Genomic DNA, 26643 nt, shown 5'->3' with positions numbered 1-26643 from the left:
CTGACCCCGGAAATACTGGCGGGAGGCCCCAGGCGGGAGGGGGCTGAGGCGGCGTTGCCGGACTCTCCGGAAGGAGACGTGGCGGCGGTTGGGTCCCTCGCTCCCGGCACGCTTTGTAGTCCCGCCGCCGCCGCTGCCTCCTCCTCCTCCTCTTCCTCCTCCTGTTCTTTTTGAGCCGAGGAGGCTGTGGCGGCGGCTGGAGAGAGCGGCGGCGGAGGATGGAGGGAGGGGGCGGCGGCGCGCGGAGCCCGGTCGCCGGGCCGCTGATGCTGATGCTCTGCGGCCTCCTGGAGGCGGCCGGCGGCGGCCGGGCGCTGCCCCCACTCAGCGACGACGTCCCCTTCCGCGTCAACTGGCCCGGCACCGAGTTCTCTCTGGTCAGTGTCGTCGCGAACCCCGCCTCCAACCCTCTTTTCCCCCCGGGAACCAAGCAATTCGGCCCCGTCCCTCAGCGCGCGTAGCCTCTCCCCCCCCCCCCCCCCCCCATCTCTTCCACAGGCCCAAGTTCCTTCTACCCCGCGTTCCTTCACTCGCTGATGTATTCATTCATTCATCCTTCCAGCTCCATTAGGTGGATGCGCCCTCCATAGGAAGCGCTGGGGGATCCAGCGATCCGTCGTTCTCCAATTTGTCATGCTTGCTTCCCACCCCGCGCTTCGAGAAGCCTTGGAATCACCTGGGCACACTCCTGCTCATCCTTGCAGAACCGCCTGTCCTTCTCTACTTCCACCAGCAACCTCCTTCTTCTGCATTACCCTCCACCTGGCCACCCGCGCGTCTGCTTCCCTCCCTACACCCCTCTCTGCATTCTTTGCCCCCGCATACATTACACACTTGACAAGTCACAAACTTGCAACAGCCCCTGGGGAATCTCTTCCCTTCAAAATTGTCCTCCTTCCCACCCCCCAGGATTGTTTGGCTTGGGAGATGCTAAGGACTTCCTTCTACGTGGAAGACCTTCTTCTATGTTTTTTTTTAATTTATTTATTTCTTTATTGTCAAAGTGCAGTTCGTACATTTCTTACCCAACTTGTTACCTCCTCCCTCATTTCCTCCCTTCTTCAACCCCCCCCCGCATTCTTCTATGTTTTGATGAGCCAAGATCTGTTTAAGATCCCAGAACGTGAGAGTTTGTTTTTAATGATGAATTTTCATACAGTGAAGAATGTATTTATAACCTCGTGGAAATGAAAATGTTGGGTGGAGGTGGGCTGCAGCAGAGTCTTCCTAGCCACATGTAGCTGTTGCAAACCAGTAAAAATTTTGCTCTTATGCTACCCTATAGTAGTTAATTTATTTATTTCAAATTGAGTTCTTGGGGGGGGGGAAGGCTTTTTTCAGTCTTATTATCTGTGATCATTCAAGTTCTGATACTATTATTAATTGCTCTGTAACTATTTCATTGGGATATTAGTAGATGGTACTGTGACAGCAAGACAATATCAAGTTGGAGGATGAGGATTGTAGCTCAGAGGTAGAGTGCTTGCCTAGCATATACAAGGGCCTGGGTTCGATCCCTAACACACACACACAGGGTTACTTTACACATATAGCATATCTTTCTCTTTTATCAAAGCCTCAAATCACTAGAGTTTAGAATTAAGACCACAAGTAAATGTTATCATTACTTGAAGCAGCAATAACTTTAGGAGACCAATAAAGATTGTTTTCAAAGGTTGGCATATTCATGTGGATTAGTGAAAAGAACTCTTTTGATTCTAATGCCATACCCCTTACTCTTTCTAAGGTTCTCTTTAGCAGGGTCTAATATGAATCTGTCCATAGCTGTAACAGTCAGAGCTTGAGTAAAAAGTTACATCATGCTCTGAAAATCACAAGGAAGAGATTTGAAATGGGTGCTATTTCGGAAGTGTATCCTGAAGTACCTCCTTTTATAGTTTCCACTTACAGAAATAGTCCCCTGGGCTCTGTGGTCAGCACTGATACTATCTGGTCCACTTAAACCACTGAAGTTCTGTTTGCAGATGGCAGTATGAAATAGTTGGTTTATTTCTTCCCTACTGTTGTCCATTCTGGTAATTAATTCTCAAACTTAGGTACTCTCCATATTAAGGCTTATCTCTATATTAATACCATGAAATACTGCCATTTTGTATTAAATGCCTATGTAATTTTTTTATTAATCAGATAAAGCCTTATGAGTCTTAAGATAAGGATACTTTAGGCCAGGTGTGGTTGTCTATTGTAAAGAGCAAACAGAATGATCGCCCTTCACGGTAAATGTTTAATGCATGTGGTCATTAAAATTTGCTTTCTCTTGGACCTGTGTTTAAGAGGCATATTTAAATGTATCTCTGAATGTATGTACCTAGAAATACAATCTATAAGGTTACTCCCATATAGTCATTCCATCTTCTTTCTAGCACTTGTGTTGCTAGCTAAAAAGAGATCATGGAAAACAATTCCAATTCTAATATATTTTACATTAATGTGTCAATTTTATCAATATTATTTTGAAATTTCATTTTTAAATACTTTTCTTTGGCAAGGCAACAATCTAGATGACATATTTCAAGACTTTGTCCACGTTAGATTTTTCTCAAGAAGTTCTTTTTAAGTCTGAGTTATTCTGAGAAAAATTTAAACATTTTTCAGTGAAGTGGCAAAAAACTATGCCCTTGTACTAAATAAGTTCTAAGAAACATCATTGGTATTTTTTAAAAGGCTTCTCTTTACTGCTTTATTTAATTGAAAAAAAACACACTCCTCCCCTGATATTACCTTTTTTTTTTTTTTTTTTGGCCAGTCCTGGGCCTTGGACTCAGGGCCTGAGCACTGTCCCTGGCTTCTTCCCTCTCAAGGCTAGCACTCTGCCACTTGAGCCACAGCGCCGCTTCTGGCCGTTTTCTGTATATGTGGTGCTGGGGAATCGAACCTAGGGCCTCGTGTATCCGAGGCAGGCACTCTTGCCACTAGGCTATATCCCCAGCCCTGTATTACCATTTTTTAATAGGCCAGTTGACTGGACATTTGCATATAATAAAGGAGCTGTGTGAACTAAGATAATGTCCTTTGTCTAAAATGAAAGACAGGATTAGAAGATGGGAATTTTTTTTCCTAAGGTTTTGAAAGTTCTGCTTTATATAATCTTCCCATGCAGATACATCAAACCAACATAAGATCTTTTACAATTAACAAAAAGCTGGAAGTGGAGGTGTGGTCCAAGAGGTAGAGCACCAACTAGGAGCAGAAAAGGCTGAGTTGAGAGTGTAAAGACCTTAGTTCAAATCCCAGAACCAGGTTTGAGAAAGAGAATTTTGTGTGTGTGTGTATTTTAGGTATTCATTTGAAATATATTGGCTTTTAGAAATCAATGAGACTTTGTTTGCTTTTATAGTGGAGAAGGCTTTAAGGATAGTTTTTTGTTGCTTTATTTTTGTTCTGGTACTGAAACTTCAACTCAGAGCCTACTGGACTCTCACTTTGCTTTTTTACTCAATGCTAATTTGTGCCATGCCTTCAGTCCTGGCTTTTTTCGCTGGTTGGTTGGAGATGCGAGTCTTAGATTTGTCCATCAGATCTGGTTTCAAACTTGAGTCCTCATATCTCAGCCACTTGAGTAGCTAGGATTACAGGCATGAGCCACCAGCACCTGACTAAGGATAGTTTTGTTGAAGTATGCCAGGAATCCACAAACTACAGCTATAGCTGTTGTTCTGGCTTACCTCTTATTTTTTAATTCAACTTTTTGTTGTTATTATAAAGGCAGTGTAAAAGGGGTTACAGTTACATAAGTCAGATAGAAAGTACATTTCTTTTTGGACAGGGTTACCCCTTCTCTCACTCCCAGTTTTTCCCTCCCATCACTACAGACAGGTTGTCACCTCCTCTTTTTATAAAGTTGTTAGGACACAGCCATAACTGTGTATTTTGTTACTAAAATAGCAGAGCTACAACAGAGACTATAAAACCCACAAAGCCTAAAATGTTTAAAATATTGCCCCTTACAAAGGAAATTTGCTACTGGGAGCTGGTGGCTCACACTTGTAATCCTAGCTACTCCGGAGGTTGAGATCTGAGGGTTGGGTTTGAAGCCAGCCCACGCAGAAAATTCCCCATGAGACTCTTATCTTCAATTTACCACTAGAAAAACAGAAGTGACGCTGTAGCTCACAGTGCTCAAACACTAGCCTTGATCAAGAAAGCCCAGGAATAGTGCCCAGGCCCTGAGTTGTTCAAGCCTCATGAAGAACAAAAAATAAATAAATAAAAGGAATTTTGCTGATCCCTGTTATATACTTTAAAAAGTTAAGTTGGAGCCAAGTGTGATGACTGCAATCCTAGCTACTCTGGAGTGGAGAATTGGGATTATCACTGTTTGAGGCCACTCTGGCAAAAGTTTATCTCAAGCAATAAAAACACAGTGGCATATATCTGTTATCATAGTCTTCTGGGAATCTTAAATAGGAAGATTATGGTCCAGGCTAGCCTAGCATAAATGGGGGACTATCAAAAACTAACAAGAGGGCTGGAACTATGGCCTAGTGGTAAAGTGCACATCTCATATATACATGAAGCCTTGGGTTCGATTCCTCAGCACCACATGTATAGAAAAAGCCGGAAGTGGCACTGTGGCTCAAGTAGCAGAGTGCTAGCCTTGAACAAAAAGAAGCCAGGGACAGTGCTCAGGCCCTGAGTTCAAGCCCCAGGACTGGCAAAAAAAAAAAAAAAAACAAGAAGCAAAAAGGAGCAGGGCCATGGAGCAAGTAGTAGAGTATCTGCCTGGCAAAGTGCAAGGCTCTTGAGTTCACAAACCTCAGTACCAATAAAAAAGAAAAGTTAGCTTGGCACAGAAGATCTATAGTAATGTTTTATAAAGTACTGTGGGTTGTTGCATATAGTGATTGGAGTCATACTATTGAGTGATGTTTCTGTGAACATTCATAGTCTCTTAGGCTGAGGATGTAGCTCACTGGTAAACCATATACTTATATGCATGAGGACCTGGGGTTGATTCCCAGCATCATCAGAAAGGTTTTATTGTCTCATATGTGTTTTAATCAATATTATAACTTCCACATATTGCATTGGCACTATTATTTTTGTACTTAAAATTTCATTTTTTCTATTATAACACAAGGATATGTTTTGTTTATCTTCACTTTAAAAATGTATAGGCTATTTTCTCTGCCTTAGAAATATATCTTCAGCAGGGTGCCCGTGGTTCACAAGCTGAGGATCACATTCTGAAGGCAAAAAAGATACTTTTAATTCCAATAAACTACCAAAAAAAAAAAAGCCTGAAGTGGAGCTGTGGCCCAAGTGGTAAAGCACTAGCCTTGAGGAAAAGAAGCTTAGGGACAGCACTCAGACCATGAGTTCAAGCTCTAGGACCTACACACGCATGCACGCACACATACAGGAAATACATCTTCAGTCAAGCATGGTGCCACAGAGCATCAGCACTGGGGAAGCAGAGGTAGGAAGATACCAAGTTTGAGGTTGGTTTGGGATGCATAAAGAGACCCTCTCAGAAAAGATAAGGAGGGGAGAATAAAGAAGAGAATGAAATTATTAAAAATATTCCATTGAAATGACATACTAGTTTGAGAAAATTATGTTGCACTAGATCTGAACTTACCCAATGTAATGCCAGTGAAGAAAGTAATTTGTAAATAAGTTACAAAAGTAAATTATTCCAGGGCTGGGAATATGGCCTAGTGGCAAGAGTGCTTGCCTCCTACACATGAAGCTCTCGGTTCGATTCCCCAGCACCACATATATGGAAAACGGCCAGAAGGGGCACTGTGGCTCAGGTGGCAGAGTGCTAGCCTTGAGCAGGAAGAAGCCAGGGACGGTGCTCAGGCCCTGAGTCCAAGGCCCAGGACTGGCAAAAAAAAAAAAGTAAATTATTCCAGAAGAATGTAACATACGGGTTTTTTTTTTGTTCTATTTCTAGCCCACAACTGGAGTTTTATATAAAGAAGATAATTATGTCATCATGACAACAGCACATAAAGAAAAATATAAATGCATACTTCCCCTTGTGACAAGTGGGGATGAGGTACGTTTTCATAAATATTTTTATAATCCTTGTTATCAAAGATGGTGTTTTAAAACATTGCAACCATATGCTTTAAAACCAAGTGACAAGATTCCCAACAACTTTTAGTAGAAGAATATTCATCGCTTTTGTTATTCCAGAATTTCTTGAGTTTGCAATTCATTTTGGAAAAAAAAATAGCAACCAGTTAATGTTACAATGAAAATGTAGCTCCACAATTATTTTCCTTTATAAAAATAAGTTTAAGATTGGGAATGTGGCTTAGTAGTCAAGTGCTTGCCTAGCATGCATGAAGCCCTGGGTTCAATGCCTCAGTACCACATAAACAGAAAAAGCCAGAAGTGGCACTGTGACTCAAGTGGTAGAGTGCTAGCCTTGAGCAAAAAGAAGCTCAGGGATAGAGTCCTGGCCCTGAGTTCAAGCCCCAGAACTGGCCAAAAAAAAAAAAAAACTAATAAAAAGGGAGGGGGAGGCAGGAGAGAAATGAGTGAGGAAGTAACAAGTTGAACAAGAAATGTACTCACTGCCTTACATATGAAATTGTAACCCCTCTGTTCTTCACTTTGACAATAAAGGAGGAAAAAAAGAAAAAAGAAAAGAATTGTATCATAGTTAAAAAAAGAGACGTTTTAATGTATATACGAAATGTTTATGATGATTTTTCTCATAAATAAACCTCCAGATACTTTGCTTTCTCCCTTCCTTAGCTCATACATTCACTTTTCTTCTAAAATCTCTAACGCCCTCTTATCCATCCTTCAAAGAAATGACATCTTTTGAGATAAAACAAGAGAGGCAACATGATCAAATGGAAAGGAAACCAGCCTAAGAGCCAGGAGCCTGAGGTATAGGCTACAGTTAGTGAAACCTTGGACAAATTTGAAACTCAGTTCCTCCATTCAATAAACTTATAAGCCAATTGATATTGTTGTGATCTATAAAATGTAACTACTAAATTCAAGTGCTTGCTTAAGTCTTTTTCAGATTTGAAATCTGTGCAGGACAGCTGTTTAATTTTGTTTTAAGTTTCTTTAAGACACTTAATACACACACACACACACACACACACACACACACAGCATTCAAGTCTAAAATGTAGAAATATGAAGGAAACTAAAAAGCATCTTAAAAACTATCTCTCCAGTATATTCCACAAGCTTCAACCATTCTCACACTTTCATAGCTAGAATTTGCTTGGGTACAGAAAAGATTGTTCCAAAAGAAGTAAGAATGAGTGGGAGGGAAGATTATTCCATGGCTCCATATTTTTCTGCTTTGGTTCATTTGAAAGAAATCATACCATTGAATTGTGTTTATTGTTTTGGCTTTTTTCCTCTTTTATTTCCAAGCATTGGTGATTTATCTAGTAAATAAATAGCCAAGCAGCACAGTTGGGTGAATTTTAGGAAAATTGTATTAAATGCCAGTTCTTTCTTAGGAAGAAGAAAAAGACTACAAAGGCCCTAATCCAAGACAGCTTTTGGAACCACTATTTAAGCAAAGCAGTTGCTCCTACAGAGTATGTATTTATGTTATTTTGATAAATAGAAAATTTCCAGCAGACAATAGAACCTTGAAATTGCTTATGCATTTCTTCTTACTTCATTATGTTGTGTCAAATTTTAAGTTACGAGCAAATCTAAGTTATTGCCTAATATTTGTTCATTTATTTGTTGAAGGATTTTACCAATAAAAACACTTGAAACATTTTAAGTTTAGAAATCTTGGGATTTTCTTTGGGATATTTATGAAATTGTCACTAAACATATTCGTTAAGCTCCTGTGACCTTTTGGTAGTTTTTATTTTTGTTGTAGTTCATGGATTGTTTGTAAACCAATCAACTTCTGTTGGTTGTAAATTTAAAAGATTGAGCATTGTGACTTTTATGTCTGTCTTATTGTAAACTTGGACTTGCTATTTTTGCAAGGGCAAATGTATTTCTTTATTAAATAAAGTACAATGATGGTGAATGTACCAAAAAAAAGTATGTGTGTATATTGTTTAAATTCTAGTATATGTAGCACTCATTAATACCAGTATGAGATCATCACTTGCCAAACCACTCCAAATTGTGTATGTGTGTGCACGTGTATGCATGCGCACGTGAGCTCATACATACACACATACCAGTCCTGAGCTTGAACTCAGGGCCTGGGGGCTGTCGCTGAACTTTTTTGCTCAAGGCTGACACTCTACTACTTGAGCACAGTTTCACTTCCAGCTTTTTTGATGCTTAATTGAAAGTAAAAATCTCCCAGACTTTCCTGCCTGTGAGCTGGCTTTGAACTGTGATCCTCAGATCTTAGCCTCCTAAATAGCTAGGACTACAGATGTGATACACCAGCATCTCACTTGGATATTTTTTTTCAGTTCAGTTTTAAAGAAAATTTTCTTGCTGTTCAGAATTTTAATTTAAAATGCTAATTATTTTAAGCTATGTAATTATTACATATTAAACCAGTTAGTTATTACAGACCCTAGAATGTTCTAGATTTGTTTTCTTCCATAATTTTCACAGATAGCTAACTAATGAAAACAATGGACTTCAGAAGTTGCCGCAACTTCTGGTAATTACAGGTTTTGTTTAGTGAAAGCTTACTGTAAATTTTGGGGGAAATTTACTCAACTACTTAAAAGATCTAAAAATTATTAATAAATTCAACAAAGTAATTTAACTGAATTTTGTGGCTTTTATATATTTAAATTTGCTCATATTTCTTAGATTGAGTCTTACTGGACTTATGAAGTATGTCATGGAAAACACATTCGACAGTACCATGAAGAGAAAGAAACTGGTCAGGTATGTTTTTCTTGAGAATATAAAATATAGAACACTATAAAAATGAGAAGTTTCATAATAAGATTGTTAGTAGTAAAACTTAAAGTTATAGCCTTATAATGTACTTGCAAATTACTTACCATATTTCTTTTTAATATAGAAAATAAATATTCATGAGTACTACCTTGGGAATATGTTGGCTAAGAACCTTCTGTCTGAAAAAGGTTGGTCTCTACACAGTAATTTGATAATGATGCTGGAATTTGGTTTCATATTTATATTCAAATTGAAATTTAAGAAATTTTCTTGGCAATGGAATTTTAAAACATTAAAATCATTTTCTTAGCTGTTTCTTAGGAAACATTTTTAAAAGAGATCTTCGTTTTCATTGTTTCCTGCTTTGACAGACATGCTCTTTTTCTGTTTATGAAGTTTTATAAACCTGTTAGATATTCATATTTATATAGTGTTTAATCATAGGTTTTAAATATGGAAATAGATGAACAACTCAAATGACAAGCTTTTGTTAACCTCAATTACCCAAATTGTCCAGCTATTTAAGATTTAATTTTTCACAAAGACATTTCTTCTTGGGGACAATTTCTTAATGAAGTAGAGTAATTTCTACATAAAGACATAAAGATTAAGTTTGGCACTGGTGGCTCACACCCATAATCCTAGCTACTCAGGAGGCTAAGATCTGGCTATCAACTCAGCTAAATGAGGCAGGAAAGTATATAAGTACATACCTCCAATTAACTAGCAAAAAGCCATGAGTGGAGCTGTGGTACAAATAGTAGAGAGCCAGCCATAAGTGAAAAAGCTAAGCGAAAGTCCTAGTATTCAAGTCCTAGTATTAGCACACATGCGGGCGTGTGCGTGCACACACATAATGTAAAGATTAAATGTGACTGCCCTTTCCTACAAAATAATTTCAAAGAAACTAACTTAAAAGTTAGAAAGCCCAGCTGGGGTAGAGTGCTTACCTAGCATACGTTGAGGCCCTAGATTCATTTGACAGCACTGCTATCCCACACAAAGAAACTACTAAGACAAAATCCATATGTGTGTTTTGGATATCAGAAGTTTAAGATTACAAGATTGGTTGAAAGTTTAATCGCTGTATCTTATACATGTCACTACTCTTTCTTTAAATGTACCTTTTTCTCATGTTCCACAGAACAAGAAGCAGAAGATAAGGAAAAATCAAATGAGGCAAGTGACAAGTGTTAACTTTCACTCTTAACCTTTGTTGTTATTGAACTGTGAATTTATTCATCGGATTTGGTCAAAGATTTACAAACTTGCAATGTATTTGGTTTTTCTGTGAAAAGTTACATTGTGTTTCTTTTTTTTTGCCAGTCCTGGGCTTAGACTCCGGGCCTGAGCACTGTCCCTGGCTTCTTTTTGCTCAAGGCTAGCACTCTGCCACTTGAGCCACAGCGCCACTTCTGGCCATTTTCTGTATTTGTGGTGCTGGGGAATTGAACCCAGGGCCTCATGTATATGAGGCAAGCACTCTTGCCACTAGGCCATATCCCCAGCCCCACATTGTGTTTCTTCTGTTTGCATTTAGAATCATATCTAAATAAATGTCAATTATGTATTGATTCCCTAATTATGTCATGTTAAGAGTTTTTGTATTTTCTCATTGGTTCCTATGTCCTATAAGACAGAAAAACTGTATTTGTAAATAAGCTTCCAGACTGCACATGTCTTAAAAGTAGGAACTAACGTGTAGGAACTACTATCTTTTATCTCTCCATCCCACAGTACAAAGTAGAGAACCATACATACTATAGACACTTCCTAAACATTTATTAAATGACGTTTGAAAACTGATTCCTCAAAATACATAATCATGATTTAGGAATATCTATATAGTTCAGCGTGCTTTAGCATTCTCAGAATTTCCAATTTTATATAACTTTATTTTTTTTGTTTTGCTTTGTTTTTTGCCAGTCCTGTGGCTTAAACTCAGGGCCTGAGCACTGTCCTTGGTCTACCACTTGTGTCACAGCGCCACTTTGGCTTTTTCTCTATATGTGGTGCTGAGGAATCGAATGCAGGACTTCATGTATATGAGGCGAGCACTTTACCACTAGGCCATATTCCCAGCCCCCCAAATGTATATAACTTTAGATGGAGGATATTTCTATAAAGGACTTAGTATCATAATGGTGCCTTTAGTAGAAATGAAATGAAATGTCAAAGGCCTTGAAAATACTTAGGACTGATGTCTAATTAAGAAGATGGTTTTGGTACTTTGGGAAGAAGTTTATAAGCTAAGTATAAACACAAAGCACTGATAATTTCAAAGATTTTGATTTTACAGACTACCTTTAAGACCTTGAGTGAAGGGTAGCATAATTGGAATCAAAGCATGAAATGAGGACTGGGGAGGCCCTGAGATCAGTCCTCAGTACTGAAAAATGAAAAGTAAGAAGGAAGAAGTAGAAAAGGATGAGGGAAGTAAACTAACATTGAGACCTAATGTATAAGCCAGGCATGTAACAAAAGCTAATGCGTAATTCTTCCAACAAGCTTTAAATATTTTATCCTACTTTTATAAAGGACCAACATAGAAGTTTAATCAAAGTCATAAAGCTAGCAAATTCAAAATTTGGAACCCAGGTTTTTCTAATTTTCAGTAATATCAAATAGCATACAAGTTATCTCAAAACATTCTAGGAACATTCATTTATTGATTGGTTTTGGATATGGCATGGACAGGGATCTCATAGAAGTTCCCTGCTTTCAGAGAGCTTGCACTGAGACATTATTAACTCCTTAATGAATCCTTGTCCCCTCAGACAGATCCTTTATTCTCCCATTTCATGAAAATTTCTAAAGGCATCCTAAAAGGCATTTTGTTAGACTTGAATAGATTTATGTAGCAGTTTAGATGCTGAAAAATATGTGTTGTTAATGTCAGAGATGAATACTTAGATGTGCCAGTACTGGTTTAGATTCCTGTTTAGAAGATAGAGTCTTACTGTCCTCTGTTTTGCCAAATTAACCTGTGGACTTCTGGAATCAAACTTCTTTTAAACAGCCAATTGAGAATTTAGTAAAGACAGTTTAAAGCAGCTAATATACTAAGTTCTTATATCTTCAGTGTGTTAACAATAACTAATGTTAATCCTGAACTTTATCACTTTTGTAAATTTTAGCATCAAATAATAATATTCTTTTTTACTGTATTAAACTAGCAAATACAAATTATTAAAGTTATTAGACTAGGCTTAAATACAGAAATATTACTTTTCTGTTTACAAGTAAAATGTAGCTTACGTTTCTGTTTATAAGTAAAATGTAGCTTTTTGCATTCCAGAATGAGTGTTTCCCCATGTCCAACCCCCCTCAATTTCTAATGAAAAGTCTGTCTTATACTTTTCTTTTAAGATTCCCACTAAAAATATCGAAGGTCAGATGACACCCTACTATCCTGTGGGCATGGGAAATGGTACACCTTGTAGTTTGAAACAGAACCGGCCCAGATCAAGTACTGTGATGTACATATGTCATCCTGAATCTAAGCATGAAATTCTTTCAGTAGCTGAAGTTACAACTTGTGAATATGAAGTTGTCATTCTGACACCACTCTTGTGCAATCATCCTAAATATAGGTAGGATGTGCATTTAATATTTTAAACATACAGTGCACATGTGCTTCATAGTGTTCTGGTGCTTAGTTTAATGCTTTGTTCTTAATAAATAGGTTCAGAGCATCTCCTGTGAATGACATATTTTGCCAATCATTGCCAGGATCTCCATTTAAACCTCTCACGCTGAGACAGTTGGAGCAACAAGAAGAAATACTAAGGGTTCCTTTTAGGAGAAGTAAAGAGGTAAGTGGATTATCTAATGACTATTTCTTAGTGCTACATTTTCCAGTTTTTAGAACATACGTCAACATTTTGATGTTTGTAGTAGTTCTTTTTCTTTCTGGAGTGGGGGAGATAATACTGGAGTTCACACTTGCTACGCAGTACTTAACTGCTGAGCCACAACTCCAGCCCTTTTTGCAATGATTATTTTTTAGATAGGTAGCATCTTGCTTCCTAACTAGGCATGAAACTCAGTTCTTCTGTTGAAACAGAATCTTGCAGACTTCTCTGCCCAGAGCTAGCCTAGAGCCATGATCCTCCAGTCTCAGCCTTCCACAAAGCTAGGATGACAGGCATATAGCACCATTCCCAGCTTATGGGAAGGGAGTCTCTCAAACCTCTTTGCCTGGGCCAGCCATGAACCACAATCCTCCCATTCTCACCCTCCCAAGTAGCTAGGATTACAGGCATGAGCCACTGGCACCTGTCAATAATTGGCTCCAGATTTTTTTTTTTTTTTTTTTTTTTTTTTTTTGCCAGTCCTGTGCCTTGGACTCAGGGCCTGAGCACTGTCCCTGGCTTCTTCCCACTCAAGGCTAGCACTCTGCCACTTGAGCCACAGCGCCACTTCTGGCCGTTTTCTGTATATGTGGTGCTGGGGAATCGAACCTAGGGCCTCGTGTATCCGAGGCAGGCACTCTTGCCACTAGGCCATATCCCCAGCCCGCTCCAGATTTTTTAATTCCAGTTCTTTTTATGATTTCAGTTCATCTTCTTACACTTTTCAAAAGCTGTTTTGGAATCCTCAGATAGTCATCGTTATCTTTTATCTTTTGTTAATCTAAATGGAAAGGACAGGAAGTGTTTAACAAGTATCAAAGTACCAAAAAGAATAATGAGACTAAATATGAATGGAACTTGTCTCTATGTTTCAAAATGATTATCAGACTCCTAACTGGTAGATGAAACTATCATTTGTTTAGAGCATTCATAAATTCCATTTCCTTAAAACATATTAAATTAAGTGAAGAACTGATTTTCCAGATTTTCTATAACTTAAAAATAATAAGAGTAAGATAAAAACACCATTGCTCACACCTTTAATCCTAGCTTCTCTGGAGACAAAGATAAGATGGATTATGATTGAGAGCCAGCCCTGGCAAAAAGTTCATAGACTGTATTTAAATCCGTAAAAGCCAAGCATGATGGTTTGTCTCTGTCATCTTAGTTACAAAAGAAGTATAACTAGGAGGATTATGGTTAGGCTAGCCTGTTTGTAAGTGAGAGACCACATTCAAGACATATCCAAAGCAAAAAGGGGCTGGGCAGATGGCTCAAGTGATAGAGCCCTGCCTAGCAAGTGCACCTCCTTGAGTTAAACACCAAAATCACAATACTAGTAGTAATAATAATAATAGGGGCTGGAAATATGGCCTAGTGGTAGAGTGCTTGCCTCGCATACATGAAGCCCTGGGTTCGATTCCTCAGCACCACATATATAGAAGAAAAAAAAAAAAAAAACAGAAGTTGGTGCTGTGGCTCAAGTGGTAGAGTGTTAGCCTTGAGCAAAAATAAGCCAGGGACATTGCTCAAGCTCTGAGTCCAAGCCCCAGCACCACATATATAGAAAAAAAAAAAAAAAACAAGAACAGAAGTTGGTGGGCTGGGGATATAGCCTAGTGGCAAGAGTGCCTGCCTCGGATACACGAGGCCCTAGGTTCGATTCCCCAGCACCACATATACAGAAAACGGCCAGAAGCGGCGCTGTGGCTCAAGTGGCAGAGTGCTAGCCTTGAGCGGGAAGAAGCCAGGGACAGTGCTCAGGCCCTGAGTCCAAGGCCCACGACTGGCCAAAAAAAAAAACAAAAAACAGAAGTTGGTGCTGTGGCTCAAGTGGTAGAGTGTTAGCCTTGAGCAAAAGTAAGCCAGGGACATTGCTCATGCTCTGAGTCCAAGCCCCAGGACTGGCAAATAATAAGAGTAATGACTGAATCTGTAATTGAAAAAAAAAGTATAACATAAGAATTACAAATATGTTTGCTTATTTTTAGGAAGATTTGCAGTCAACTAAAGAAGAAAGATTTCCAGCAATCCACAAAACTATTACTATTGGCTCTCAGCCAATGTTCACTGTTGGAACAACCCATATATCCAAGCTAACAGATGACCAACTTATAAAAGAGTTCCTTAGTGGTTCTTACTGCTTTCATGGGGTAAGAAGTGAACCTTCACTTTAAATATTTTTCTTCAATTTTTACTTTGCAATTATTTAATCAATAGGCATTCGTACTACAAAAAGTTTTCTGTGTGTGGTGAAATGACAGGATCTTGTCATTACTAGTAGTCATTTCTCTCTACAATCAAATATTTCCACATCTCCATAATCTAATCCATAGCCCTTATAGATAGTCTTACTCCCAAGGGAAAACTTGACCTTTCTTACAGTTACAATGTATGATTCTGGTTGATCAAGGGAAGTGGCATCAATGATTCTATCTCCTACTTTTTGTTTAGATAGTAATCACAGTTGAAACTAAATTTAACATCTACAAAGTAAAGTGGGAACTGGGTGCTGGTGGCTCACACCTATAATCCTAGCTACTCAGGAGGCTGAAATCTGAGGATCGCAGTTCAAAGCCAGCCCAGGCAGGAAATCAGAAGTGGCACCGTGGCTCAAGTGATAGAGCTCTAACCTTGACCTGAAGAGCTCAGGGATAGCACCCAAGGTCAGAGTTCAAGCCCCATGACTGACCAAAGAAAAGTAAAAGTGGGATTTTTATCTTGTTTTGTTCATTTTTTTGTGTGCCAGTCCTGGGGCCTGCACTAAGGGTCTAGCCACTTCCTTGAGCTTTTTGCTCAAGGCTCTACCACTTGAACCACAGCTCCACTTCCAACTTTTTGGTGGTTAATTGGACAAAAGAGTCTCACAGACTTTTCTGCCAGGCTGACTTTGAACTACAGTCCTCAGATCTCAGCCTTCTGAGTAGTTACTATTACCAGTGTGATACAGCTGCTGCCCAGCTCTTTTTTATTTATTTTACCAAGATAGTACCATAGTTATTGTTTTTTATTATACGTCTCACTCATGTTTAATTTTCAACCACATCATTGCTATTATGTTTATATTTTCATCACTGTCATTTGACGATGTTAAATCAGTCCTCAGTTCCCTTTCTCAGAGCACAGCTTTTAACATGTTTTCTTTCCTTTAGGGTGTTGGCTGGTGGAAATATGAATTCTGCTATGGCAAACATGTACATCAATACCATGAGGTATGGAATAGCATTTCTATATTTTTTTACCATTGGATGGGTTAAAGTTAGTTTACTTATTGATTGATTTGGTTTTTGTCTGTTCGTTATACTGAACTTCCAGCCCAGGGACTTATGCATTACTAGGCAAATCCTTTGATACAAGCTCAGCTCTGCATTAAAAGTTTTAAAATAGTTTATGGAATAAAGGAAAAATATTGATACTACTTTTAATTATGAGATGATTTTCATATGGAAATATTAAATCATCTCCAAACTTGAGAAATTAGAAACCCTAATGCTAACTAAGACAATCCTCTAGAAGTGATGCTGCTTATGGGCTACTCAAATTCTTGGCATGAGCCTGGTAGAGTAATAGGTTGTTGTTCCCCTCTAGCATTAATCAAGAAGTAAGTTATCCTTAAAACTCACTTTAAATTAAGATAATACATTAACAATGGTATTAAGAAAAATGAGTTGACTATAGCAAAACAGTCTTTAAGATTGCATACATAGACTTTTGTATTTTTTCATTTATAATTTTTTAAATCAGGTAGCATTTCCCTACATTGGTCTAACTTGTTTACTGTCTATACTTGTCATAGTTGTAATTGTTCAGTAAGATAAACTTCTAAAACTTGAAGATAAGTTTTGATAAAGATTGACTTGACTACTTCAAATGGCTCCTTTAAGCATTCCCAATACAAGTAATGTCATAATTAGGAAATACTATATTTTCCAACACAAAAGTTTTGGGTTTTGGTTTTCAATAATGACATTTGAACTCAGGAGCTCATCCTTTCTAGGTAAGGTGCTTTACCACTTGAGCCATGCTCATTGCCCATAAAATGTTCTAAGCTAATCTTAAACTCAAAGATGGATCATATTAAGTATTCTTTCCATTTCTTATCCTGCTTTGCAATTTTTGAGTTGTTTTGTTTGCCCAGGCTGGCCTTGACCTCATGATCCTGCCTGCCATACCTCCTAATTACTGTAATTATGCTTTCTTTTTAATGGAACTTACTAATACAGGTAAAGAGCAAAGAAATTACCATGTAACTGTAACCCAGATAATACCCAGTAACTTCCTTTAATTGAAGAAATGTGCACCAAAATTTTTAATGAAAGGTTAGTTTCTCCTTTTATCATCATTCCCAAAAATATCTGTGGTTAACATTTTCTGTTGCTGGGTGGGAAAAAAAGCCAGGCTTTCTAGAAGCTCATGCTTCTAATCCTAGCTACTCAGGGGGCTGAGATCTGAGGATCGCGGTTCAAATCCAGCTGGGCAGGAAAGTTCATGAGACTGTTTCCCCCAATTAACTACCAGAAAACCAGAAGCTGCACAGTGGCTCAAAGTGGTAGAGCACTGTCCTTGAGCTCAAAAGCTCAGGAAGAGCACCCTGGCCCAAGCTTCACAACTGACAAAGAAAACCCAACATATTTAATGTTGGTCTAACCTTTTATTTATTCAGTGATCACATATTGCTCCATATTTGTTCTTTTCATCAGGTACATAGGATTATGTCTGTAACCAACCTTACATTTAACCAGACCTTCTTAGTGTTTTAGGAAGCATTAATTAGTTCTGTTACTGTATTTTTTTTTTCCTTTGAGACACAATATCACCATATAACCTACCCTAAAGTGGCCTCAAAATTGTTTTTCCTGCCTCTGCCTCCTAAATGCTGAGATTACTGGCATGCACTACCATGCTACACAGTGTCCTTTTGCCAGTATATTGCTAGTACATACTACTGGTGATGTACTTGATAGGTTGAAGTAAATTCTGCCTTCCAGACAGTTAGTCCAGTTAATAGACCCATTAAAGTGACTGCTTTTCCATACTTAACAACACTATTTTACCAAACTTAATTTGTCCAAGGTCATCTAACATAGAACTTCCTGAGGGACTCCTCCAGGAGCTTTAGGATATTTAAAATAATAGTGAGCAACCCCTCTGTACATCACTTTGACAATAAATAAGTAATTATTCAGGAAAAAAAAACAATAGTGAGCAACAAGTGTAATTGTTCACTGTGTACCAGGAAGTGCTCACTTAATCCTCGTCACACCCTTAGGAGGTATGGATGAGGAAAACTTAAACCTAATACCATATAGGTAATAAATGGTCAGACTAAAGTTGATAGTCAGGGAGTCTGCTCCCCATCCCGTCTCTTAAACACTTTATTTGGTTGTCTAATTCCCGCCTAGAAGTTTCATGTAGTTGCTGAAAAGCCTGTATAATAGCCATGCCTTCCATAGGCAATAAGCATGAGGGAGGAGAGTGGCCTTTCTTGATTCACTTACCACTCTTGGGATTTCAGTTCCCCAATCAGAAGTATCTGCCTACAGATAGTTGTCACACATAAAATATAAACGAAGACAAGGAAGTAGAAAGGAAAAAAAAGAGAAGTACACTTAGACTATGCTATTTGCAGGAAAATGGATGGACTTAGAATAAGTCATGTTAAGTAAGCTAGGCTCAAAGAGACAAGCAGCACCATACCTTTCGTATGTGAAAGCTAGATCTAAAACACAACTGTGGATGGTAACATATGTGGGCCTCAATGCATTTACACACAAACTGACTAAAGGAGGGAATACTTAGGGGAGGAATCCAAAGGCATTACTCCTCCAAACAACTAATATATTTTTTAACAAAACAAATGCCAAGAAGTGTAAACATGTTTTGGGAGGTGGGTAAAGGAGAAGGTAACAGGAGTGGGGGGAGAAAGGATGAGCAAGTGTAGTCATTATAGTCAATGTAAAAAAAAGACTATATAGTTATTCTGAAAAATAATAAAGGCAGAATTGAAATAGGGATTGAGTCCCTTTTTTTTCTTTTTATAATTGTTTTTGTGTTTTTTTGGTTGTTGGTTTTTGTTTTGTTCTTTTCTTTCTTGGGGTACTAGGGACCAAACCCAGGATGTTTACTTGCTAGGCAAGCATTTTTCCACTGAGCTACATCCCAGCCTTTTTTTCTTTTTTTTTTAAAACAAGGTCTTACCATGTAGCCCAAGCTGGCCTCAAACTTGTACTCCTACTGCCTCAGCCTCAAGTTCTGGGATTCTATTTATGTACCACTGTGCCCAGCCTAGACAGAAAGTTTTGATATAGAAATAGTATGGAGTCAAATAAGTAGTGTGAAGACCAGTATAACTTGAAGATTTACATTTAAAAGAATAAAACTAAAAAGAAATTGGGCTGTAGATTTAAGGTAATAGCTTATTATGTTTGGGTGGCTAGGACAGAATACCACAGAATGGGTTGTTTATACAAAACGAAACTTTGTTTCTCAGGCTTCCAAAAAACTAGGAAACCCAATATGAAGGTCCCCAGTTTGAAGAGTCTTTTTGCTGCATTGTCCCAAGACAGAAAGCAAGAGAGTGAGAGAGCCTCAAGCCAACCTTACAATGGACATTGATCTCTTCATAAGATTGTATCCCTTGGGCTGGGGATATAGCCTAGTGGCAAGAGTGCCTGCCTCATATACACGAGGCCCTAGGTTCGATTCCCCAGCACCACATATACAGAAAACGGCCAGAAGTGGTGCTGTGGCTCAAGTGGCAGAGTGCTAGCCTTGAGCGGGAAGAAGCCAGGGACAGTGCTCAGGCCCTGAGTCCAAGGCCCAGGACTGGCCAAAATAAATAAATACATACATACATACATACATACATACATACATACATACATACATACATACAACAAGATTGTATCCCTTATGACCTGACTACTCACTAGCAATGTTATATTGGGGATTCATTTCAAGCACTTGATTTTTTGGAAGATGCATTCATCCCATAGCAGGCATAGAAACCAAAGACTGAATTGAGAATCCAAGCAGGACTAGGACTGCAGCTCACCCAGCAGACACAGGGCCCGGATTTGAGTGCTAGTCTTCCACACCATCACAAAAACGAGGTACAATAGTATGTGGTTGTACAATCTAGGTATGAGGGGTTAAAGTTTGCATTGTGGAATGAGGGATTAGAGTGGAAATACAGAAGACTCTAAAGCCAAATATATTATATATATATATATATATATATATATATATATATATATATATATATATATATATATATGAGTCCAAGGCCCAGGACTGGCAAAAAAAAAAAAAATCAGGGACAATGCTCAGGCCCTGAGTTCAAGCAAAAAAAAACAAAAACAAAAAAAGATAGTCATCAAATGTGCAAATGAAAATAAGGATGTGACTTACTCCAAAGGATCAAATCATTGCATAAATGTCTATGATATCAAGCATGCACTATCACAGATATTTTTCATCTGTTAGGACAAGGACAGTGGGAAAACCTCTGTGGTTGTGGGAACATGGAACCAAGAAGAGCATATTGAATGGGCTAAGAAGAACACTGCTAGAGCTTATCATCTCCAAGACGATGGTACCCAGACAGTCAGGTAAAGACTATTTGCCTTTTAACATTCAGACTATTTACACAGATGAAAATTTACATTTATAAATAAAATCCCAGGTCAGTATAGTCTCAGGGGACATCTTTTAGATTGGTTTTCTCTGGGGAAAGTATCACAGTGTAACAGTTAAAGAGCACTCGTTTGTGGAATCAGCTACGTGTATTCAGTTGTTGGCTGCCTCTTCACCTTCATCCTTAAGCAAATCACATAATGTTTTCATGAAGCCTCACTTTTCTTTCCTAGTTGCCTATGGGATTGTTGAGACATTGAAGCAACTTAATTCCTATGAAGGACAGTACCTGCATGGTAATCACATGCAGATCTGCTGCCTTTGCCAGAGGTAGTGGTGCGAATGGAGTGGCAGTGACTATGTGAGGAGTGCTAGTTTGAGTTTGGGTCTTGATTTTTTTTTTTTTTTTTTTTTTTTTTTTTGCCAGTCGTGGGGCTTAAGCTCAGCGCCTGAGCACTGTCCCTGGCTTCTTTTTGCTCAAGGCTAGCACTCTGCCAACTTGAGCCACAGCACTACTTCTGGCGGTTTCCTATATATGTAGTGCTGAGAAATCGAACCCAGGGCTTCATGTATGCGAGGCAAGCACTCTTGCCACTAGGCCATATTCCCAGCCCCTGGGTTTTGATTTTGTTTTGTTTATTGTGGTGATAGAGACTGAACCCAAAACTTCACCTATACTAGGCAATGTTCTCCATCTGAGCTACATCCCCAACCCAACCAAGCTCAGTCTATTAGAATTAAATTATAAAGCATTTGCCTCATTCATATGTAATCTTTACGTTTGTAAGTTATTTCATTCACTTAAGTATGCTCCAGCATTTTCCTTTGAAGTTTACCTTTTTCTAGTGTAATTACCTTTTGAGGTAATGGTTGAACGTAGCTGAGCAGTGACTTCCTGAGAAACCACATCACAAGGGTATATTGTGTTGCAACATGAATAAATTAATCTCATTTCTGAAGAATAAGCTTTAGCTTTTCTTGTGATGTCTTGCTCAGTGAATTTATTCATTCTTGTTCCTTGTTAGATGTTTCTTTTATTCTTCCTAGAACAGATGGCACTTAGAGATTGTTTTCAGAATGTGATGTCCTCAGTCTGACCAAAATCAAAGTTGGAAAAAATACAGACATTTCAGCATTTTAATTCGCTAAACAGATTGTCTTATGCTTGTATGTGTTTTGTGTGAAAGTAGTTATGGCATCCAACAATACTGAAACATAGCAGGAGCAGCTACAAAAGGGAAGTGTGTTCCTTTGCACACTGTACCTTGAGGTTTTGTGCAGGGAGGTGGTGGTACTAGGTTTAAATTCAGCAACTTTTACTTGCTAGGCAGGAACTCGACCATTTGAGCCACACTCCCAGCCCCTTATTTAAATCTTACAGTTTGTCCTAGACTTACTTTTGTACACCTACAGTATAATATTTTAATAGGATTAGCCTGATAGAGAACAAAAAGAATTATTCAGCAAAATAAACAATATACTATTCTGGACAAATGAATAACTTTAAAACAAATGACAACCCAGCCTCCACCAGTGGCTTAGGCCTGTAATCCTAGCTACTCAGGAGGCTCATATCTAAGAACCACCATTTGAAGCCAGCCTGGGCTGACAGATCCAAAATTCTTATCTACAATTAACCAGCAGGTGTGGCTCAAGTGATAGTGCATCATCCTTGAGTAAAAAGTTTGAAAGAGCATGAGGCATGGGAGGGTTTTTTTTGTTTTTGTTTTTAGGGTTGAAAAATAAAGTTTTATTGGGACTGATTTGTTTATGTATTACCAGAATGACTATCCTTATAAGACACCTTGTGTGCAAAACTAAGACCTATTCTCAAGAATAACAGATGAAAAATATAACTATAAGTAACATGCTTGGTTCATTTTGGTAAGATAAGGAAAGCTGTTTTCAGCCTTTTGGTGAAGGTATATAACTTTTAACATGTGACTTTACTCCCGGAATCTCAGCTGTTTATCTACAAATATTAGGCAAGTTAAGGACATTATTAAAGTAGTCTGTAGGGCTAGGAATATGGCCTAGTGGCAAGAGTGCTTTCCTCAGCACCACATATATAGAAAACAGCCAGAAGAGGCACTGTGGCTCAAGTTGGCAGAGTGCTAGCCTTGAGCAAAAAAGAAGCCAGGTACAGTGCTCAGGCCCTGAGTTCAAGCCCCAGAACTAGCCAAAAAAAAAAATAATTAAAAAAAAGTAATCTGTAATTTATATTTCCTATAGAACCTGAAAGATTATGTGATATAACCAAAAAAACCCTAGCAGTTGCCAACATTACCCATTCCAGTTATTCTGTTTTGTTTTTTTTTTTTTTTTTTGGCCAGTCCTGGGCCTTGGATTCAGGGCCTGAGCACTGTCCCTGGCTTCTTCCCGCTCAAGGCTAGCACTCCACCACTTGAGCCACAGCGCCGCTTCTGGCCGTTTTCTGTATATGTGGTGCTGGGGAATCGAACCTAGGGCCTCGTGTATCCGAGGCAGGCACTCTTGCCACTAGGCTATATCCCCAGCCCCCATTCCAGTTATTCTGAACTAGTGAAACTTTAATAAAATTTGTGTTTTCTGATTCAGGATGGTATCACATTTTTATGGGAATGGAGACATTTGTGATATAACTGACAAACCAAGACAAGTGACTGTAAAACTAAAGTAAGTTGAACCATTTAATTATGCTTTATGCCTTCACTGTTTCCTACAGATAAAAGTTTTATATAAATAAATATAATTATGAATGATTATTAAATTGTTATCTGAATCTATTAAGTTATACTGGGTCTACTTAAATGGGATTTCTGTAGTTTAAGAGAGTAATAGTTTACTTAATTTGTATGATTTGGGAAGTACCTTAAAGTACTCTTTCTTTCAGATGTAAAGAATCAGATTCTCCTCATGCTGTTACTGTATATATGCTAGAGCCTCACTCCTGTCAGTATATTCTTGGGGTAAGTAAAATGAACATATCAGAAATTCAATTTTGTTTGGGTACGTTGCTCAATGGAAGGATACTTGCCTATCATGCATGAGTCCCTTTGTTCACACAGTTTTGAGTCGTGAGTGTGTGTGTTTGTTGAACCTAGGACTTGAAGTCAGAGCATGAGCACTATCTCCAAGCTTTTTTCCTCAAGGCTAGTGCTCTACCAGTTGAGTAACAGCTTCACTTCTGGCTTTTTGGTGGTTAATTGGAGATAAGAGTCTCAGGGACTTTCCTGCCCAGGCTGGCTTCAACCTGTGATCCTCAAATCTCGGCCTCTGAAGTAACTAGGATTACAGGCATGAGCCACCAGTGCCAGGCTAATCTGTTTCCCTTTTTATGGTTTCCTTTATGGAATTCCCTCTTACACACATGTCTACTTTTCCCACTGTTATTAATGTATTTTTCATAATTATCACAACATCTCATAATTTTAATACCTGGTCTATCAATACATTTTTCTAAATCTGATCCCCTTCAAAACTTTTTTCACCTAAATAAAGCTGATTATTTTTCCATGTTATATATATATATATATTTTTTTTTTTTTTTTTTTTTTTTTGGCCAGTCCTGGGCCTTGGACTCAGGGCCTGAGCACTGTCCCTGGCTTCTTCCCGCTCAAGGCTAGCACTCTGCCACTTGAGCCACAGCGCCGCTTCTGGCCGTTTTCTGTATATGTGGTGCTGGGGAATCGAACCTAGGGCCTCGTGTATCCAAGGCAGGCACTCTTGCCACTAGGCTATATCCCCAGCCCCTCATGTTTTATATTTCTTGATATGTAAAATCTAGCTAAGTATCTCTCATATTCCTGCTCTTCCCATTCCTTCTCCCTTTCGATATTTACTTAGAAATAATAAATGTTTTCACCATCAATCTCACATTGCATACAGATGTCTAAAAATGCTTTTCAAAAGGCTTAATTAATTTGTACAAATAATGTTGGTTTATCCAAAACAATGATTCGTGCATTTAGCAAATGTATTCATTCAGCAAAATACTACTGAATAAGTATTCACCCTATCAGCTTTTTAATGGCTTTATTGTTCTTGTTTCTTAGGTTGAATCTCCAGTGATTTGTAAAATCTTAGACACTGCAGATGAAAATGGACTACTTTCTCTCCCCAACTAAAGGACATTAAAATTGAAGGAAAAAAACAACAACATTGAAAGTAATGATAATTTCTGTCTGACCATGCATCTCAGCATAGTGTTCTCAGACATGGGACCTCATTTAATGGATGGTAGAAAAGGACTCGACCACTCTGTCATTATATTATATATGTATATATAAGAGGTTATTGATAAACTTCTAAGGCAGACATTTGTCTCATTTTTTTTTATTTTAATGTGTCTTTGCTTGGATAGTGTGATTTGAAACTAAATCTCATCCAAGCAACTTAGAACCTAGCCTAGGCAAATGTCATAACTGCTCAAATAAGATGGAAATATGGCAGAAGATTCCTAGAGACATATGAGTTGCCTGAGTTGAACCAAGAAGATGCAAACCACTTAAACAGATGTCATAACTGTACTTACTGAAATATTTTAAATAATAGGTTTATTAAGTAAATCGTAGTGTGTATATATAACGAGCTAATGAAGTAAAGACATTAATAGGTTCTTCAAATGAGAGCCCATGTAAAATATGTAAATTCCAGAGATCCTTTCAACAACTTTTTATGTAGCCACTGCTCTAACAGACATTAAACTACAAAGTGGACATATGTTAGAGCCACACCTGAGTTTTCTTCACCACTATTAATCTAAAGAAACTTATTTCTCTCTTCAAACTGTTTTTTTCTTCATCTAAATTTGTTTACTCCCAGAGTATATATCGTGTATAAACAGTTGGTGATTCTTCTCAGACTTAGAATGATTTACTCTAACAAAACACACAATGGTAGGTGTTTATTATACCTGCCTACTGTGTATTACCAGATCTGAAAGGTTTTACAGCACAATATTTTTTAAAGAAAATAAAGTGTCCACAAGTAGAATATCATGTAGTCAATGGCAGATTGTTCAGTTCCTCAGTTTTCTCTATTATCCTGTTACACATACTTTGAATATAATTGCCTATAGAACTCAAGTAAATACAAGGTTTACTAGTTCATTAAAAAGGATATATACAGGGATTGGAGGTGTGGCTTAGTTCGTAGAGCACTAGCTAATGAGCAAAAGTGCCAAGTATCAAGTTTGAGTTCCAGCCTCAAACCAAAGAAGAAAAGAAAAAGCATACAAGAACGGAAAAGTGATCATTGGGACTTCTACAGTGGCTCAAGTGGTAGAGAGCACCTGCCAAGCAAGGATGAGTCCCTGAACTCAAATCCCAGGTACAAAGGAAGGGAAAGAGAAGTAAGGACAGGGAAAGGAATAGCAACTTCCAGGCCAGCTAGGGTTATCTTTAAAAAAATAGATAAAAGAAGTAAACTGTTATCACTTTTTCTGTTTTTCAATACTCCCAGCAAAAGATATTAATTGGATTTATTTATTTAGTGCTGGTCCTGGGGCCTAACTCAGGGCTGAGCGCAATCCCTGAGCTTTATGGGCTCAGGATTAGCACTCTATCGCTTTGAGCTACAACTCCACTTTTGAACCATTGAGCCTTTTGAACAATTATTTGGAGATAAAAGTCTCAGAGGGACTTTGCTGCCCAAGCTGGCTTTGAACCACAATCCTTAGATGTCAGCCTCTTTGTTTTGTTTTGTTTTTTGTCAGTCCTGGGGCTTGGACTCAGGTCCCGAGCACTGTCCCTGGCTTCTTTTTTACTCAAGGCTAGCACTCTGCCACTTGAGCCACAGCGCCACTTCTGGCCATTTTCTATATATGTGGTGCTGTGGAATCAAACCCAGGGCTTCATGTATACAAGGCAAGCTACTCTTGCCACTAGGCCATATTCCCAGCAGATCTCAGCCTCTTAAGCAGCTAGGATTACAGGTGTGGGCCGTGGGCACCCAACAAAAGCAAATATTTTATGAAGTAGTTATATTATTCCACACTGGAAAAAAGAAAGAAAAGAGCAAGGTAGTTGTAATAGTGCACTAATTTCACTGTACATAAAAAAGCTTTACCCACACACTAGATTCTAATATGGGTTCATTTACTTCCTACTGTTGCCCTTGTCTCCATTAACAGTAAAATCAAAGACCAAAATCATTGTATTGGTCAGCTTTCCCATTACTTTAACAAATACTTGAGATAACCAACTTAAAAAAAAAAAAAGTAGTGTAGCTGGGCACCGGTGGCTCATACCTGTAATCCTCACTACTCAAGAGGCTGAGATCTGAGGATCCCGGTTCAAGAGCCCAGGCAAGAAAGTCCAAGAGACAAATACAC

At 38.4% G+C, this 26643-nt stretch overlaps 1 protein-coding gene across 1 annotated transcript; it reads left to right on the top strand.

Annotated features, from left to right (window-relative positions):
- The first annotated feature begins 68 nt into the window (after nucleotides 1-68).
- Erlec1 (endoplasmic reticulum lectin 1) lies at nucleotides 69-24626 on the top strand. The gene is made up of 14 exons (XM_048352945.1): nucleotides 69-377; nucleotides 5921-6025; nucleotides 7464-7544; nucleotides 8749-8826; nucleotides 8966-9029; nucleotides 9986-10020; nucleotides 12211-12434; nucleotides 12527-12656; nucleotides 14687-14848; nucleotides 15848-15907; nucleotides 20181-20305; nucleotides 22908-22985; nucleotides 23203-23278; nucleotides 24365-24626. Exons 1-14 carry the CDS (start codon nucleotides 219-221, stop codon nucleotides 24434-24436), a joined length of 1449 nt encoding a protein of 482 aa, XP_048208902.1. The 5' UTR covers nucleotides 69-218; the 3' UTR covers nucleotides 24437-24626.
- Nucleotides 24627-26643: the final 2017 nt, after the last annotated feature.

The sequence above is a fragment of the Perognathus longimembris genome, chromosome 8 (assembly GCF_023159225.1).
Source record: "Perognathus longimembris pacificus isolate PPM17 chromosome 8, ASM2315922v1, whole genome shotgun sequence".
Taxonomy (NCBI): Eukaryota; Metazoa; Chordata; class Mammalia; order Rodentia; family Heteromyidae; genus Perognathus; species Perognathus longimembris.
The sequence above is the reverse complement of the archived record's forward strand: the minus strand, read 5'-3'. Positions and strand labels throughout refer to the sequence as shown.